The sequence below is a fragment of the Chrysochloris asiatica genome, unplaced genomic scaffold (genome assembly GCF_000296735.1).
Source record: "Chrysochloris asiatica unplaced genomic scaffold, ChrAsi1.0 scaffold00165, whole genome shotgun sequence".
NCBI lineage: Eukaryota > Metazoa > Chordata > Mammalia > Afrosoricida > Chrysochloridae > Chrysochloris > Chrysochloris asiatica.
In genome coordinates this window covers 5,428,324-5,447,405 of record NW_006408683.1, presented here as the reverse complement: position 1 = coordinate 5,447,405, position 19,082 = coordinate 5,428,324, and the positions used below count along the sequence as shown (strand labels likewise).

Genomic DNA, 19,082 nt, shown 5'->3' with positions numbered 1-19,082 from the left:
GCGGGAGAAAGATGAGGCTTTCTGCTCCCGTAAAGATTTACAGCCTCGGAAACCCTGTACAGGGTCGCTATGAGTCGGCACCGACTCCAGTGCAGTTTCTTTTCAAGTGCCTTGAGTCAGTCGGTGACCCTGTATAGGGTTTCCAAGGAACAGCTGGTGAGCTTGAACTGCTGATCTTGGGGATCAAACCGACCTTGAGGTCAAGTGCTTATCCTAAGGTGCCACACCGGGACTCGGTGCGACACCAGGACTTAAGATGCTTTTTAAAAACAGTGGCTTTGAGGCGATCTGCTGGGTCAGTTAAATCCAACACAGAGAAATCATCAGCCTAGGTTATTGCAACTATATTTTTAGAATGTCAAAGGGCAGATTTCCTCCAAAGACACAGAACGACCACTAGACTTACTAGGAAGTTTTACAGAAATTGAAAACTGCATCGGTGAGCAACAGGTCAGGAAAGTTGCATGCCAAGGAATTATTTTCCAACACAACAATGCACCTGCTCATTTTTCAAGGGTAGCAAGGGCTGTATTAGGAAAATTTCACAGAGAAACTTTACCCCATCCACCTTGTAGTGCTTGGCTTGGCTTGGCTCCTTCAGACGTTTTTGGTCCCCAAACTCAACCGTTTAAAAGGAGCACACCTAAGGAGGTCTAAACTGCCATATGAATATGGTATAAATCGCAGAACACAAAGAGGGGGGAAGCACCACCTTCAGGAATATATGCATTTTAAGGCATCCTATGAAGTCCTCCGTGACTCCCAGCAACTGATGAAGGTACTTCTTTCTCCATCACACTTGCATCATAGTCATTGTCTTCCTTTTGACCTGGTCTCCATGAGGAACATTATTTTCTCATCTTTATAACGTCCACCCAAAGCTGTCAAGTTGATTCCAACATAGAGCAACCCTATAGGGCAAAGTTAACATGTTCCAGTGTCTTGACAGCCTCATCTTTCTCCTGCAGAGTGACAGGTGGGTTTGAACTACCAACTTTGAGGATAGCAGCCAATGTGTAACCCACTATGCCACAGTGCCCCTTTTTCTATCCTCAGACCAGAGCAGATAAGTGTGATTGTGATGGTCATGAAAGAAAAACTTAAAAAAAGTAATTTATCAATAGTACAGGAGTCTGTCTGCTCCTATACAGTGTTGCTGAGTGGGAACCGATTCAAGGGCAGTAACAGTGGACAGTGCTAATGCTGAACAATTAAATGATGACCCACTGTGCACCAGATGTTTCAGTGTTGTATAGTCTGCTCACCTGACAGTTCTCGGTTACTTTTTGGGGGAATTTTTCCATCTAAATTTGACTAAAGATATCAAATTGTTGGTATTAGCCAATGTATAATAGTTTTCATATTTAATATCAAAACAAGTTTTGTTTATAGCTCTCAGTGTTATACACTTGGCAGTTTGGTATATATGCTCAAGGTGAAAAACGTACCCTTGTTTGAAACTTGCATATTCAAGAGGATCACAGTAACATTCAATTTTATAGGCTCAGCTTTGTGTAATCATTAAAATTTTGAATGGAGCTTTGATTCCTCCTATCTTATTTTGGTAAGAGATGACTGATTGACATTAAGGATCATGAGGGTTGTTTAACTTATCAGGAATGATCACTATTAACTTAAGTAATTGATTCCTTAGTAGTAAAATGTCCAGAAGACAGCATGTTTTAAGACCCCAAGGCAACCATACAGGCTTGTCAGAGGAACGATAAGGTCAAGGTTCATAGGGAACAAAGGAAAGAATGAGATGTAAAATAAAGGGCAAGGAGCACAGGGGCAGATAAGGCTTTCATAGAAATGGAAAGGTGTATAGCTGGAGGCCATGACAAGTTTTAAAAGAATAATAGATATTTTTTAAAACAGAAATCAAAACCATTTAAGAGACTGACAGTGATGATGGCTTGGTAGTACTGACAGAAAACAGCCATGGAGATGACAAGTAATTTGGTTAAGGATGTAATGTGAAAGCTTTGGTGAAAGAAATTAAGAAAACAAGGATGACTTCTTGGATTTTTAGCAAAAACCTGGTTGAGATCATTTTATCATTTACTATGGGTTATGCGTCAGGCTGCTAACCTCATGGTCAGCAGTTCCACGGGAGAAAGATAAGGCTTTCTGCTCCTGTAAAGATTTACAGCCTCGGAAACCATATGCTGTGTGGTACACGACTCCACAGCACACCACCACCACCTGCTGTGGCAGTACTGGTTAATGTGCTGGACTACAAGGTCAGCAATTCAAGTTCACCAGTCACTCCTCGGAAACCCTATACAGGGTCGCTATGAGTCGGAATCAACTCAACTGCACTTAACCATAAAACGTAACACAAATCTATTATAAAAAGTTAAAATATAGCAAAACTTACAGAGCTCTGGTAGCGTAGTGGTTACGAATCGGGCTGCAAACCACAAGGTCAGCAGTTCGAAACTACCAGCTTTTCCGCGGGAGAAAGATGAGGCTTTCTGCTCCTGTAAATATTTACAGCCTTGGAAACCCTATACAGGGTTACTATGAGTCGGAATCGACTCCACGGCACACAACAACAAAACAAAACTTAAGCACACACAAACAAAACAGCACCATTCACAGTTGACAGAATGTAAACAAAGATGCTAGGAGCTTGTTGCAATACTTAAACTCATGTGACACTAATCGACTAGTGAGCAGTTCATCTCTGTTCTTGTTGATAGGTGCCATCAGGTTGGTACCTGACTCACAGTCGTGACCCTCTGCACAACAGAATGAAACACTGCCCGGTTCTGGGCCAACCTCACGGTTGTTAACATGCTTAACCCCATTGATGCTGCCACTGTGCCAGTGTTCTTCTCACTGGGGGTCTTCGTCTTTCGCTGACTGTCCATGGTCAACTCTACTTTGAGGAGGCAGCTCTTCCCCAGCTGCATTTTGAGTGCTTTCCAACCTGAGGCACTCATTTTCCAGCACCATACATAACAGTGTTTCTCTGCTACTTGTAAGGTTTTCAATAACTAAACATTCGCAAGTAGTTTATCACTCCTTTTTCCTACTCTGTCTTCGTCTGAAAACATCTTAAACCTGTCCACCATGGGTGATCCTGTTGGTATTTAAAATACCCATGGCATAGCTTCCAGAATCACAGCAACTCACAAGCCACCACACTATGACAAACTGACAGATGAGTGGTGGTATTCATCTCTAGTATCAGTGAATTGGTTTTTTTTTTTTCCCCCAGTAAAAACTGATCTCTTGGTGGTACTTAAATGTTTTTTTCATCATGTTTATTGGAATACTGTGGTGGTGATTGGTTATGTGCTGTGGAGTCTGTTCCAACTTGAGTGACCCTGTGTGGGGTTTCCAAGGCTATCAGTCATTACGGAAGCAGACTCATTTTTCTCCCAAGGGATTTTGAACTGCTGACCTTGAGGTTAGCAGCCTGATTTGTAACCTCTATACTACCAAATCTTAGATAATACCATGGAGCCCATATGAAATACCACTGATGATGCCGAAGTACTCCCAAAAAGTGCAGAAAAGTTTACAAGAAAAAGTTAAGTTGCTTGATATGTACTGTCAGTTGAAGTCTACAGCTGCATTAATTAATTTCAAAATTAATCCAGTAAAAGACCATTGTAAAAAAAAAAGGAAATTTGTATAGTCACTGCATAATCCCAGCGGGTACAAAAATCTTGCACTTTTTGTGAATTACCTTTTTTCCTGTATTGGAAATGCAGCTTTTATGTGCGTGTAAGGAGCTCTAGTAGTGTAGTGGTTACGAATCTGGCTGTGAACTGCAAGGTCAGCAGTTCGAAACTACCAGCTGTTCTGCAGGAGAAACATGAGGCTTCCTGCTCCGGTAAAGATTTACAGGCTCAGAAACCCTGTAGAGGGGCTCTGTGAGTCGTTAACAGACTCCACGGCACATAACAAGATTGCTGTAAGGCATACCTAAAATCTTTAATATAATTGAAGAAAAAGTGATGTGGTTGTATGACAACTAAAAAGGAATGTGAAAGATCTAAAGTTGGAGAATTTAATGCTAGCAAATGATGGTTTGAGTATGTTCAAGAGAGGTCTGGCTAAAATATGAAGACAGCAGGAGAAGCCACTGCTGCTAACCTAGAGGCAGCAGGTTAAGTTCTCAGATGCCATTAAGAAAATCACTGAGAAAGGATTTTCTGCCTGAACAGGTTTTTAAGGTGAACAAAAGTGCCCTATTCTGGAATGGGATGGGGGACATTTATTATGACAAAAAGAAGCGAGCACATGGCTTTAAGGCAGACCAGGGATAGGCTAATATTCAACTGTTTGGGGCAAATGCAGTCAGGATTATAATCAAAACTGCCCTTTATCCATAAAGTTCTAGCTCCCTGAGCCTTTAAAAAACAAAAAACACACGACCTACCAGTGTTTCCCTGGTGTGGCGCTGTGGGTTAATGTGCCAGACTGCAAAGCCATTTGAACTGACGGGTTGGCAGTTCAAGCTCACCAGCCGCTCCTCAAAAACCCTATACAGGGGTCACTATTGGTCAGAACTGACTCGACGGTGCTTTAAGAATACCACCAGTGTTTTGGGAGTCCTGGCATAGCGCTATAGGATAAGCTCTGGACCACAAGGTTGGTTTTAACCACGAAGTCGATAGTTCAAATTCACCAGCCATTCCTTGGAAACCCTACATAAGGGTCGTTATGAGTCAGAAATTACTCCATGGCAAGTAACAACCAGTGTTTTGGTTACACAAGAAGACTTACAGTGAAAACCCTTTTCCTGGATTGATTCCATCAGTGCTTTGCCCTGAAATCAGGAAATACCTTGCCAGTAAGAGACTGCCATTTACAATTTTTTATTATTGCTCAAACCAAGGATGTCGGAAGTGGCCTAGTCTTCTCCAAAGATGTTGGAAGTGGCTCCCAAACACAACATCTCTAGTTCACCTTCTACACCAGGGAGTCTAAGGATCTTTAAGGCTCCTTACACATAAAACTATTGTCAATGCTAAAAGAACCCCAATAGAACTTCCTGAAAGTCTGGAAAGATCACAATACTTAAAAGCCATCATTAGAAAAAAAGCCATGGAAATCAAAACCGTAAACAAATTCCTGCTGAAGAAAACTGTCCAAACTTTGGACGTGATTTAAGACAAAGTCAGTCAAGGAAATCATGAGACTGTTGAATATGGCCAAAAAAGGTGAAACGTTTCAAATATGGACCTTGGAAAAATTTGACACACCAGAGGAATAAACAGAAGACAACTTGATGGAGATGAATGCTTCTGAACCAGTACCAGATGAGGAAGACAATATAGAACTGGTGCCAGAAAACATTCACATGGCAGAAGGGTTCTGATTATTCAAGACTGCTTTTGACTTCTTTTACAACATGGTTCTTTCTATGTACAGGCACTATGTACATTTCTATGAAATGGAAGCAAACAGTGGAAGGACTGGTACACCATGTAGAAACATTTTGAGAAATAAAAAAGCAAAAGTCAGACAGCAACCCGTCAGTATTTACAACTCCTTAGGAGACAGCACTGGGCTCCTGGTATAGTGACGTAGGATCTGCCCTGGACTACAAATCACAAGGTTGATAATTCAAACCCACCAGCTGCTCCTCAGAAACTATACAGGGCCTTTACAAATCAGAACTACTTTCAAGGCACTTAACAATAGGAGACTCTGGTACTGGTAGCGTAGTGGTTACCAGTCGGGCTGCCAACCTCAAGGTCAGCAGTTTGAAACGACCAGCGGTTCTGCGGGAAAAAGATGAGGCATTCTGCTCTTGTAAAGACTTACAGCCTTGGAAACCCTGTACAGGGTCGCTATGAGTCGGAACCAACTCCACAGTACTTATAGAAGACATCAACAAAGGAACCAGAAATGGCCTGTGTGGTGGGAAGGAAATCAGATGGCCTTATATCTTGTATTTGGAAGCCAAGTATTTCAAAAACAAGGGATTAACGTCAAATGTGCTATACATGGTTTTTGCAAAATAAGTGTCTTTTAGTGTGGCATCATAGGTTAACCACCAGACTGCTAATCAGAAGGTCAACAGCTCAAGCCCCACTAGCTGCACCTCAGTAACCCAACAGCACTTAACATGAACAGTTTTAGTGGAGTCCAGGAAATCACCTCATTGAAGTGAGTTCAGGGGAGCAGGAGGTGTGTGCATGGTGAAGCACACATAGGTAATGTAAGTAGTCTGTGAAAGGAAATCGAAAAATGGGAGTGGGGGTGAGAGGTTTTTTTTTTGTTTTGATAGTATGCGTAAGGGCCTAATACAAGAAAAACATTGCAAATAAAAGGGATTATCAAAGCAAAAGTTCTTCAGTGGGCAAGAATTGACATCCAGGGCACAAGTGATGGTGGGATTAGCTTTACATAGCAAAAGTACCAGTTCCTCTTTTCAACAAGAGGAAAAGACAGATATGGGCACTGATTTAACCATGGAAAATGAAGTGGCTCTTGTCAGTTAAGTGCTGTCAGTCAGTTCAGTTCCAATTCTGACCCCTATTGTGTTTCAGAGCAGTTGATGGTTATTAACCAGACCTTGAGGTTAGCAGTCCGGTGCTTATCCTACAGCACACATTCCCTCTAGCTTGTCAGGTGCCATGGAGTGGGTTCTCACTCAGCGACCCAGTATAGGGTTCCTGAGGAGCAGCTGGTTGAACTGCTAATCCTTTTGGCCCTACTGGGCCACTGGACCTCTTCCAGTTTAACTATTAGTTTGAACTATTAGTCTGGTTAACTTGGGTTAATATCTGAATTTGGCTCCCCAGCACTATATTAAGATTTGATAACACTGCTTTTACTAAGATTTAAAAAGAAAATGTCTACCAGGAAAAAAAAAGCCAAAGGACAGATTTTCTTTAAGGGCTTAAATTTTTAATGGCAAAATTCTACCCTATCCAGATAAGCAGTGACACTAAAGATGGAGACAGAGATGAGTGATAGAGCAGCTGAGGACTCTAGATTCATGGAAAGAGAAAGGCTGTGTGTTGGCGGGCAAGAGGCAGGCTTGTAGAATGTGCCCTTAGGTTGTTTAAATGATTATTATTCCTGTGTCCTTCCGTACATCAAAAACAAAAAACCAGGGAATAGAAACAAATACTGTTGAACGATGATGCATGGAGGGGATTGTAATCATTGCAGTGAAACAAAATACAATAGGACGAGTGTAAAACTGATGTTCTCCCATGTAAATTCACAATAAAAGCTTTTTTTAAAAAAAGTAAATTCTACACTTTTCATGGAACAAAACAAGTCTCATAGGATTCTTGGGTAAGTGGGGAGGGATTTAAAAACAAAAAACAGTACTTGACATGCTGTGGCCACCCCTTGTAGGTGCTATAACCACTAATTTAGTGTAATCACTGGGCCAGTGTCAGTTGATGCAAGGTCAGCAGTTCAAATTCACCAGCAGCTCCTTAGAAATCCTACATAATGACACTTAACATCCATTCTGCTTAGGTCTTCATTCCCCAACAATAACAAGTGTAGTGTACCCTGTGGTTCAGAGACCTGATAGAATGGATAAAGTGTCACCATTCTTGGCACCCACACACTCTTGGGAAATATATTGGTTTATTCCTAGAATGGCAAACAGAACCCAGTATTCCCTATAGATTGTATTCCCATGGGCTTTAAAACCAGTGAAATGAGAGAATTTTTCAAAAATGAAAAGCTGATTGTCTTTAAATTGAATGAACACTGGCTGTGATCATGCAGTAATCTTACTTTGGGAATTGAGAAGAGGCAAAGGGGAGAAAAGGAATAAAAAAAGAACCAAAGATTGTATATACTTTTCTGTTTTTATTATGAACCAGGTCACATTTTTTTCAGATGCTTGAGACTTTAAAGAAGCAAATATAGAAATACAATTAAGAATACCTCCATATTTAAACCCTAATGTGACTTCCTTTCCCCACTTTTAGAGTTTCTAATTATAGAAAAAAACTACAATTAAAATTGTGGTTTGTTTTTAATTTAAAACATTTTTTTTTTAAATGTCTGCCCTGCCTTTGCAAAGTACTGAGTGACAGACATCACAGTTAAGTGTTAGGCTTAAAGGTGACAAGTTTTTCTTCCTAGGAAAAAGTTGAAATATTCAATGAAGACTTTACAAGCATAAAAGAGAACACAATGTTCATAAACAAAATCTTTTTAGCACCTGCAGAAATTTGGTAGTCTTATCTCTCAGCCTCTTCATTTTAGAGACTGAAGGCCAGTGATATTAAAAAAAAAAAAAAATTAAAGACCTACAGGATACAAAAGTTACTGATTAGTGGCACAGGTAGAATAACTCAGTTCCCCTCCCCTGCCACACACACCATTATGTTATGAACAAAGAACCATACAATCAAATATAAATCAGACAAGGAAACTCAGACCAACATATATTTCTCATGTTTATCTTAAACAGGAAACAACCAAAGCTTATGTATTATGTAGCTAACACCAAAATCTGTGTGTGTGTAAATTCATTGCTAGACAAATATTATTCCTGTGTCCTTCCGTACATCAAAAACAAAGAACCAGGGAATAGAAACAAATACTGTTGAACGATGATGCATGGAGAAGATTGTAATCATTGCAGTGAAACAAAATACCATAGGACGAGTGTAAAACTGATGTTTTTACACTGCACTAAACAGGTTAATAAACTTGAATGGTTGAGAGTAATTTTATTTTTTGCATTTATTGAGCTTCCCAAATAACTGGAATAGCGCTCTGGTCAGCTTTGCAAGGTTTACAAGTTATCAGATTCAGAGTTGCATTAATTATCACAAAGCATTTTCTAGTTGTTTCCTTGTTAAGTGCCATAGAATTGGTTTTGACTCAGTGACCCTGTAAAGTGTTGAAGAGCAAAGAAGTGTTTTAGGTCTGAGATAACACCGGATCCAAGCCATGCAGTTTTTAATAACCTCATATGAATTTGGACAGCAAATAAGCTAGACCATAATAGAATTGATGCATTTGAGTTATGGTGTTGGAGAATATTAAAAGTACCACGGATTGCCAAAAGAGCAAGCAAATCTATGTTTGAAGTACAACCAGAATGCTGCTTAGAAGCCAGAATGGACTGACTCTAATACTTCAGACATATTATCAGGAGTTACCAGTCCCTGGAGAAGTATATTTGGTAAAGTGGAGGGTCAGAGAAAAAGAATAAGACCCCCAATGAGATGGACTGGCACAGTGGCAGCATTAATGGGCTCAAATGACTATGAGGTTGGTGCAGGACTGGGCAGGGTTATAACCCTGTACAGGTTTCTGGGGCTGTGAATCTTTACAACAAGAGCAGACAGCCTCCTCTTTTCTCCTGAGGAGCACCCTGGTGGATTTGAACTACCAACAGATGGTTAGCAGTCCAGTGCATGTCCTATAGCACCAACAGGATTCCATAAATACTAGAGGGCTTTCAGTAAGTCCATGAAAACATATTATCTGTTTCATTTTCATGAACATTTTTGGAACACCCTTCCCCCTGCTGCTATAATAAGGAGAAAAGGGTTTATGTATATTGTAATCTTTAACAAACTCTCAAATATTTTCTTGCTAATCTAAGTTCTTTATTTTACCCTAGCCTTTTAAGCTCCTAGGAATTTTAGATGTTGAGAACATACCCTGTGCACGGGACTCAGTATTATATGGTTCATTAGGATCTGTTGTGGCTGGCCTTGGACATTTTTTATTAACTAGTAAGTACCGATTTTTTTTTTTTGCATGTAGTATGTGAATTTTTTCTAGATGGAATATCTGTAAATAAATCATGATGGCTATTAAGCAATGCTTATTTAACAGGTAGAATTAGAAGATCGTGTGATGTTGGAGTAGGAGGATTTATTTTGGTGACTTTAGGATACTGGTATGTAAACTAAATCTATATTTAATTATCCTAATAGATTCATCTAATTCCAAAGCATAAAATCTTTTCAGCATTCTCACTCACTCCCAGTAAATGATTATGTTTATAGTTTTATTTCACATACGTTGATTTTAATGAAAATGTAATTTTCACCCTATCATTTCCTCAATAGATCAATGATGTTCACTTCAAGAATTCTTATAATCTCTCACATGCAGTCTAAGAAAATGTCACTTTAATAGGTATACACACAAGATCAAAATTTGCATAGACACATTTATGTATTAGGATTATCAAACCATACAAATACACAAAATTCAAATGTTTATCTTAGTAGTCATGTGTAAGCATTCTAAAATTTGTTATTAAATTAAATTTCCATGGGAATATCAGTAATTCAATTTTCTTAAAGGTTCCATTGTAGGTATAATTATGCAAAGCTAAGAATCCAGGAAAGAATTACAAGAGAAGGAATTAAAAATAAGATTTTATATGAAAGCACCCACCTTGATCCTGAAAGAAAACATACCAACAGCAACAGCAGCAATTAAGCAGTTCTTGAGCAGAGAACCTCGAAATACAACTTCACTGAAATCAGTTTACAAAGGTGAAAGACTACACCAAACATTTTCTGTACAATTAAGAAAGCTTGTAACCCAGTAAAAAAAAAAAAAAAAAAAAAAAAGCATGTGTAAGTTGTCTTTATACATACTGTACTTGTGTAGTATTAACTCTGGTCCTCTATCTACTGCCAGTCAAGCGTTCTTTCTTTCTTCTGTGTTACACACAATGGACTTTTCACACTTCAAATATGAACAGAATTTATTGGTGGTATGTTAGAATAAAATATTTATAAAACCTGGTGTGGCGCTGTGGGCTATTGCTAGACTGCCAAGTCGGTTTGAACTGCAAAGTTGGTGGTTTGAGCTTACCAGTTGCTCCTTGGAAATCCTATAAACAGGGTCACTATGGGTTGGAACTGACTCCATGGTACTTAACAACAATAGTACTTCATTATTAGACAAGAGTGCCTTAGCATAAGTGTACATACAATGACAAACATTTCTCCCAGTTGGATTTTTCCTTAAAAATCACAATACCCTGGTTCAAATTAAGCAACTACTTCCCTGGTTTCTAAAACCAGTGCTGTTCTACACTTACAATGAATTTACTTTATTAAAAAATAATTCATTTGAAAATTGATAGTACTCTAAGACAGTCTAGAATTTTGACCTTTATTGCTGGTCCTATTTTTTCCAAGTATCAGGACAAGCCAAAGAAATGTCAACCAAAGGAAAGCATAGGGATGCTTTGCAACTGTAGTTAGAGTGCAAATTAATCATGCCCAGATAATTGCATTAAAAATTCCTTATGACACCCATATGTTAAGAAGTAGCATTGTGGGAAAAATAGATGCACACTAATTAACAAGTTGTGTGGTCAGGCCACTTACCCATTCAGCTCATATAAAATCAAACAGATGGATTTAGATCCCTTCCAGCTCTAGCAAATGCATATTATTCTTACCCTGAGTGAGATAAACCTCTCTTAGGTGATATTTCCAAGGCCTTCACTAGTTCAGTTTCAGTTTCTCAGCTGTTAACTCTATATTCAAACTGGAGACCTAAGTAAAAACAAAGTTTTAACATATTTCAATTGCTTTTTACTTTTAAAATTAAGTTAAAAATTTTCTCTTATATGATTAAATGGGACAAAATATATTTGTGAATTATTTTGATTACATACAAGCTCTTATAATTGCTACTGTACACCCCCCTTTACCTCTAAATGTGTCTTGATGTGGTCATTTACCTTCAGTCTCTTCAGTCCAACCTACTTCCCCCTCTGCCAACACGACTCTTGACACCTCAACTCATTCCTCAGCTAAAGTTTTATTAAATCATCACTCTATTAGAAATGCTTTTCCTGTATTTTCTATAGCTAGCTTTCCTCTCCCTTGATCAATACTCTGAGAATTATAATCACCTTCATATTTCGTTTTCTCATGCTATTTTTACTTTGTATTGACACCTTTTGGTAATCACTATTTAGACAAGTCCTTGTGGCAGGGACCTTATCTACATTTTTACCTTTGTATTCTTAACCAAGTGCTCACGACAATACTAAATGTCCATTAACAATTAACAGAGTCCAGTTTCCCCATGTTCCAAATTTTCATCATACTCTACAACTGAAATAGTAACCTACCTTTCATGTCATCAACTTGAAACTTCCAGCTGCACTTCCTTGTCTGTTCCATTATTCCACAATTTCAGACTAGGTGATACAGCATAACAGCTAAATAGCTGATTGAAATAGAATTGTGGCCATTAGTTTTAAAAACTGATTTTTTATTCTAGTACTTTATAAATACATTTCCCTCCTCCCTCACCCCTCCCTCCCTTCTCTTTTGGGTTTTGTAAACTGCTTCTTAAATCTCATTTAAAGTAGATCTTAGGGATTTTAAAATAACTAGCAGCATTTCTCTGGACTTATGATTTATCTTGAGTTTGGCACCAAATTGTGGACTATCCCTGGTACCACTTGATTTGCAAGCATCTCTTTAAGTCTACGTACCTCCACTCCATCGCTGGTTTCACTTTGCTTCGATTACATAATGCGAGGAGGTCTATATAATAAATTCAGGATTCCTGTTTATGCACTTTTCAGCAAAGAGCTAGGGATCAAGTAAGGTTTGAATCCTTCTAGTCCTAGATAAAAATCTGTAATGGGGGGAGGGGTGGTGGGTCAAGGGACCCTTTAGAAGTCATGTTAAGAACACTATTCGTTGGGTAAGCAGAAGACCTTAAGTAAAATTAGAACGATCAAATTTTCTAATTTTTAAGTCCTCTGGAATAAACGTTCTTGGACACATCTTAAAATAGTCCAGTGTTCATCAATCAGTATAATATACCAATACTGTCCTACCACCCAAATTGTTCCACTTTGAAATATTTGTTTTCCAAGTTGTTACAAATAATTTTTAATGCTATTCTGTGTTCTCCTTATTCTCCCATTTTCAAAGTCCTCCCTCAAGTATTGTTATCTTGAATAGACTACATTAATAGACAAATACTTAAAATTTACATTTTAAGGTCTATGTAAGTCTTTTCTACCTTTTGTCTATGGAATTAATTTCCTTTAAGTACTAAACAATCTGTTAGTGGCTTAAGAGTTTCCACAGAAATTATTTCTATACATGGATAATATACCATTTTCTACCGTTGTTTTCCTTGAATAAACAGAAATGGTTATTCTGAAACTTCTCAACAGTAATTTGCTATTCAAAACCACTGTATGATTATAGGGCCATTATTTCATTAAACAAACCCTGATGGCTATTCCAAAAGTTCAGATAGCGACATGTGGCATCAGCACCCAAAAAAACTTTTTTACCAAGAAACAATATTCTGAAGGCTTTAGTAGTAGAAAATGTAATGTTTCCATTTCTTACCATCTCAGGCAACAGATTAAGAGCTCACAAACCTTCCCATATCCTCAGTCTTAGGGAAAATACAACTGTGAATAACCAGTTGTACTGCTTCTTGGAAGGTTTTAACCCTTGGGTTTTAATTTCACTTGCTAGTTGACTCACTTTGCAATATGAATTACCACCACCTTCTCTACCTAAAATGTGTTTTCCAAATTGCAGTAAGCAAGCTAGTAAAAATGTTTAAGTATTTGTATGTGTATTCCTAATGGAAAAAAATTGGGAATCCTAGGACAAAAGATACCATAGATTCCTTTCCTTTCTCCATTTCCCCCTTTTAAAAGTAAAGGGAACTCTAACATGCTGGAAGCCTAATAAAACAATTAAGTGTACAAGCAGCAATTAATTTAGAATACCTATTGGAATCACAGGAACACATTTAGTTGGGCCCTTTTACTCTTCCACACAGCACATTCACATGGAAAGACTAAGGAAAAGGAGATGAAATTTAAATCAGCACATTTTTTTGCTTTATTTTTCAAAAAAATTAGTACACCAGAACTTTTTTCTTCACTTGACCATGACTGTCCCTTACTGACAGATACTAAAGGGAACCTCCTTTTAATAGCTACCTAAGTCACTCTATAGTCATTCAAATTAGTCCTACTTCTTCTGGAATGTCACCTACTATATATACTAACTTGTGGCAAGGACTGCAAAGTGTTTTTTTAAGACAAGATTAATTTTTTAATTCCTCCAAGATCACAGAATGGAACTGTGAAAAGGCATAAAGAACATGCAGTAGACTACAGCTATTTATCTAGATACTCTATTAGCTTGCTCCCTTATAATGCCTGCGTTAACACTAATATTCCTTGGTATGGTACAAGCAACAAACAAGGAACTGAACCTTTAAGGCACTGAGCTCTATTTGCCTATACTCATCACTTTCAACTATAGTAAGTTTCTTCCCCCACCCAAGATCCAGTTTTAAAAACCATTGCCTTGTCTCAGTCAAGGTACACTAATGTACATGGAAAGTAAAAAAATGGAATTTTTCCTATCTAGGCCAAAAAAAAAAAAAAAAGTCAAAACCTGTTAATTACGAATTAAAAGCACATGGTTAAATTACTTGTCTTAGTAATTCACCTAAGAGTGGTGGTTAACATATCCTGGGCCTACAAGTTATCCCTAATACCTACTCTTGCACTAAGCTTTCCTTGGACAATACATCTGCAACTTAATCCCACAATTTAGGAATTATATTTCCTATTTCTTGATTAGAATTGCATATACAAGGACTTCTAAGGGTAACTAATTAAACTCCTCCCATCAGTTTTAGTCAAAAGTGACTAGGTTAGACATAACAGGTTGAAAATTAGGTCTCCTTAAATTTTGGAGTGACTTGAGATCCTGAGGTAGGGTGTGCAGGTTTAAGAGGGACTCCGGGTTCTTGATCTTTTAACCCTGAATGAAGGGATATCTGTATTTCCTTAATATTCTAGCTTACTTTAAGATTCAAGGTTTTAAACAAAGGTTTGTAAAAAGTTAATGACAGTGGTCATTCCAATGTGAGCTCATATGACTCTTAATTCCTGTGGCTGTAGTAACATAGTACACTGGGGATAATTCAAAGAACCCTGGTAGAGTTACCTATTGGGCTACTAAATCACAGTATCAGCAGTTTGAATCCACCAAGTGGCACCTCAGGAGAAAAATGATTGTTGCTCTCCAGAGATTTACAGACTCCAAACCATATACAGGCTCGCTTTGAAGCAGAACCGTCTCCGTGGCAACCAACACATTAGTGACTGGTGGCCCTGTAGGATCAGCACTGGACTGTGAACCTCAAGGTCGGCAATTCAAACCCTACCAGTTCCTCCTTGGAAACCCTATACAGGGTCACTATGAGTCAGAACCGACTCAGTAGCATTTAGCAACCCCCAAATTATCTAAAGTAAAAAGCTCCCCACACCTTAATGAAGAAAAGCAGTTTTTAACCATTTTAGTCGTTTACACATGAATTTTGCAGACAATTGGCTTATTTACATTATTCATACAAGTAAAATGAGGTAGTTTTTAGGATAAACCTAACCAAAGCACTGACTTTTTTTACAATGGAACCTTGTATGTGGGCACTGTAGGATAATCATTAGACTGAAAGGTCAGTGGCTCAAACTCAACAGTCACTCCTTGGAAACCCTATATAGAGGGTCACCATGCTTTTGAAACCGAGTCAGCCTTCTCTCACTCACTCACTCACACACACACACACAGTGTTTGTCCTCTTTATGTACTGTTAAAAGCTTACACCCATTTTATCAAACTCAATATACCTCAACCTCAGAAATCTAGTTTAGGATCAAACATTTTCACTCAAGCTTTTCAGAAAGATTAAAATAATGATCTTACAGAAATACTGTGTTCATCTTTTGAGAGGAAGATTTTAATGAGTATTTGCGGGTTATAAAGCAGATTCTTTTCTGCTGAAATCCCATCCATTCTGGGGGTGGAGGGGAGGTAGGGGGATTCATGGAGTGTACAGTAAGAGAATTAGAAAAACTAGTTTTTAAGATATGGCTTTATATGTCCAACTAACGAAGATTTGTTGTTACTATGAAAGGTTAAAGAAGTATATAAAATGAGGCCTGGTGTGCGCCAGACTGAAAAGCCGTTTGAACTGCAAGGTTGCGGTTCAAGCTCACCAGCTGCTCCTCGGAAACCCTACACAGGGTCACTATGGGTCAGAACTGACTCAATGGCACTTAACAGCATCAGTATATTCCATAGTACTATATTCAATTTGTTCCGGTTGACTTTTCTTCAGTAGTCTTACTGATCTACAATCAAATCTTCTGACTTAGCTATACCACTGCTTGAGAAAAGCTATTAAAATTAGTGTCAGTTTTGTTTGTGCAATGGAACTCATTAGAGGTAATCCTATAATTTTTATTAATGAACAAGCTTTTGAATGCAGAACATGTCTGTGAATATAAAATCCCAAGACACATTACTTGCTTCTCCTTCCTAGTTTTTAAAAAATTCCTTTTAAGAAGCTTTAACAGCATGTTAATTAGTGTGTTCAAAACACCTAGATATTTTCAGATAGAATCTATCATAGGCAAGTAGGGTTTTTATAGGTTCAACACTGCTTTGTCATTTCAATGCTCAATTGAGTTGATCCATACCACCTTTCTTCTTAGCATCTGGGTATTAGGACCAAAAATATTGGTCATAACCTTCTAGGTCAAAGGTATCAATCTAAATTCTCCAGAATCTCAGCAAATTAACATGGTATATTAAGTTAGCATGGTATAACCTGTGACATGGCAATACAGAAAACTTCCCACATAATTCCTTTCTTTCTTGCAGCCTTTAAAGCTATAGCTTTCCTTCCAGAGTAGCTCCTTCATGCAGTTTTCATACTACTGTAGCAAACCATCACAATCCAATTTGAGAATGGCTGCTTTGATTAACTGCCAAACTTTCTAGTGAAAATACCCTTAATCCAACAGCAGCCTCTGGTGGTTTTTTGAGTTTCAAAAGTCACTTATTCAGACACTTTTTTAAAAAAAAATCTGATTTGTCACCTTTGCCACAAAGAATGTAAACTTTCATGTGTCAGGGTGGACCAAAATATCCAGGTTCTCATCCAGATCTTATTCTGCCAAAACAGGTTTTCTGTTTATGCCACATGTTCTCTTGATGTATTTTTTCCATTTTCTATTTCTATAAATATCCATTCTAATAGAGACCTTTCCTCAAAAATTACATCTTTTTCTGAAAATCAGTATGTATTATCACCTCCCAAAACATTCTGTAGTAGACAAGTATATTTCAAGTTATAAAAAATTAACTAGTGTCAAAATTGAGTGGTTTTTTCCTTCTCCTGTGACAGCCTATTATACAATCCTAACAATGTCCTAACAATGTATACTGAACAAAAGTAGCTCATACCAAATTAAATTGCTAAAAATCTAGACACAACTACCTTATCCTGTCTGAACTATTCTTGTGTTAATTATTGAACTAATCTTCACACTTCAGTTTTTCAACTGAACCACCATCTAAAATTACCCCCCACCTTGTAGCAAGAAAATTCCTGAGTATGAATTAAAAAGTAAAAAAAAATAAATAAATAAATTAAATGGTTAAAACAAAAATCTAAGCAATTAGAAACAGCAAACCTAAACTTACCAAAAGCAACCTAGACCCCCAAAAAAAAAAAAAAAAAAACCTACATTGAAGTCAAATTTTAGTTCTACAGTTTGACTCCTGATTCCTCACGTTAGTGAGGGGCCTTTAGATTAAGTGTTCTGTGCAAACCCAATAGAATTACAATTAGGGGATCTGATGTTATTACATAACAGCTACAGTTAAGTTAGCAGTGTTGTGTAGTAGTGAAATTAAACTGGCTTCTAAAAGCATCTATTCCCATAGTTTCATGTATTTCACATATATGAGGACAGCCATCATTAAGCAGTTGGTAAAGATGATAAACTTGAGTGTTAACTTCTCCCAGTCAGTACCTTTTCCCCTCATTAAATGTTAAGTCATCTGGGGGCAGGGGGGAAGGGGAAGAATAACTAATTCATAATTAAAATCAGTAAGTATATACATTTAAGTTTTTAAAAACCTAAATGTTCCATGTACAAAGTAAAGAATAAGCTGTCCAGAATACACACACTTTTAATTTCTCCTCTTGGGAGTTTTAAAGGGATTTTGAACCTTGATGGCGAGAATCCCAAAACAAGAGTAAAATGAATTCAGTTTATTGCAAACAAACGGCTAAATTAATTTCTCCACCCACTTTCTTTAGAAAGAAAAAGAAATCAGCAGGCTAAGGAGATACCCATTCGAGAACTGACATGATTAAAAATTTATAAATGGGTGACTCACAATTTCATTAGCTTACAAAGATGGTGGAGTTAACTACTACAAGCACACTAGTTATACAATATTTTGTGGGAGAAGGGCATACAGACATAGCTAACTTCATATAGATCCCATTAGACAACTGGATTTACAACAAGATTTTTTTTAATAAGAAATGGGCAAAGCCAGCTTTCTTTTCAGAATCAAAATGCAGAACAAATGGAAAAATTATGGTATTAACCTTCACAAGTTTGAACCTCCACAAGTAATGCAACCAAGTTTTACATTTTTAACAGCCCTTCTACATACACTCCATCTTCTCTATCTCGGTTCTAAGTTTTATCTTCAGTCCCAGTTATGCCAATTCCATTGCTCCTTTAGAAGTGTCTTCCAGATTCTGTCAGTCAACTATTGTTTAGCTTGACCCCTTCCAAATGACCCACCAAACTACAGAGAGGATGGAGTGTAATATGAGCAGTACAGAGTCTTGTGAAATTCATGAGGACCACTTAGTCCGTCCATGAATCTGGTTGCTAACATTTCTATTATAATGTGACAATGACTCCCGACTGTTAATTCTCTGTGAGAAATGGGGGGAGTAAATTCTTAATAAAAGACACCAGGTACAAAGCAACATTTTACTTTTGTTGTGATAAAAAAAAAAAAGTCACATTTTACAGATAAAATGTAGAACCCTGAAATACTGACACATTCTCTTATCGTGCACAATGCTGAGGTTCTCTTACGATTCACTTTAAAACTGCAATTAAAAATGTACAAAAAAGAAAAGAAAAAAAAAAAAAAAATCAACCCACAAAGCTTCCTAAGAAGTTACTCATTCCTGTATTCCATTTTCCGAGATTCTGATTTAATTTATTGTAGGTGCAGTATGGAAATTAAAAATTTAAAAAAAAAAAA

The 19,082-nt window shown here is 37.6% G+C and overlaps 1 protein-coding gene across 1 annotated transcript in view; it reads left to right on the top strand.

The window, feature by feature from the left end:
• LOC102831276 (cytochrome c oxidase protein 20 homolog) overlaps positions 1-10,410 on the top strand; it is an 11,469-nt gene extending 1,059 nt beyond the window's left edge. The window contains exons 2-5 of the mRNA XM_006871285.1: positions 355-450; positions 9,578-9,692; positions 9,796-9,859; positions 10,272-10,410. Coding sequence (XP_006871347.1) covers positions 355-450; positions 9,578-9,692; positions 9,796-9,859; positions 10,272-10,410 — 414 coding nt within the window. The remainder of the gene's footprint in view (positions 1-354; positions 451-9,577; positions 9,693-9,795; positions 9,860-10,271) is intronic.
• Positions 10,411-19,082: the final 8,672 nt, after the last annotated feature.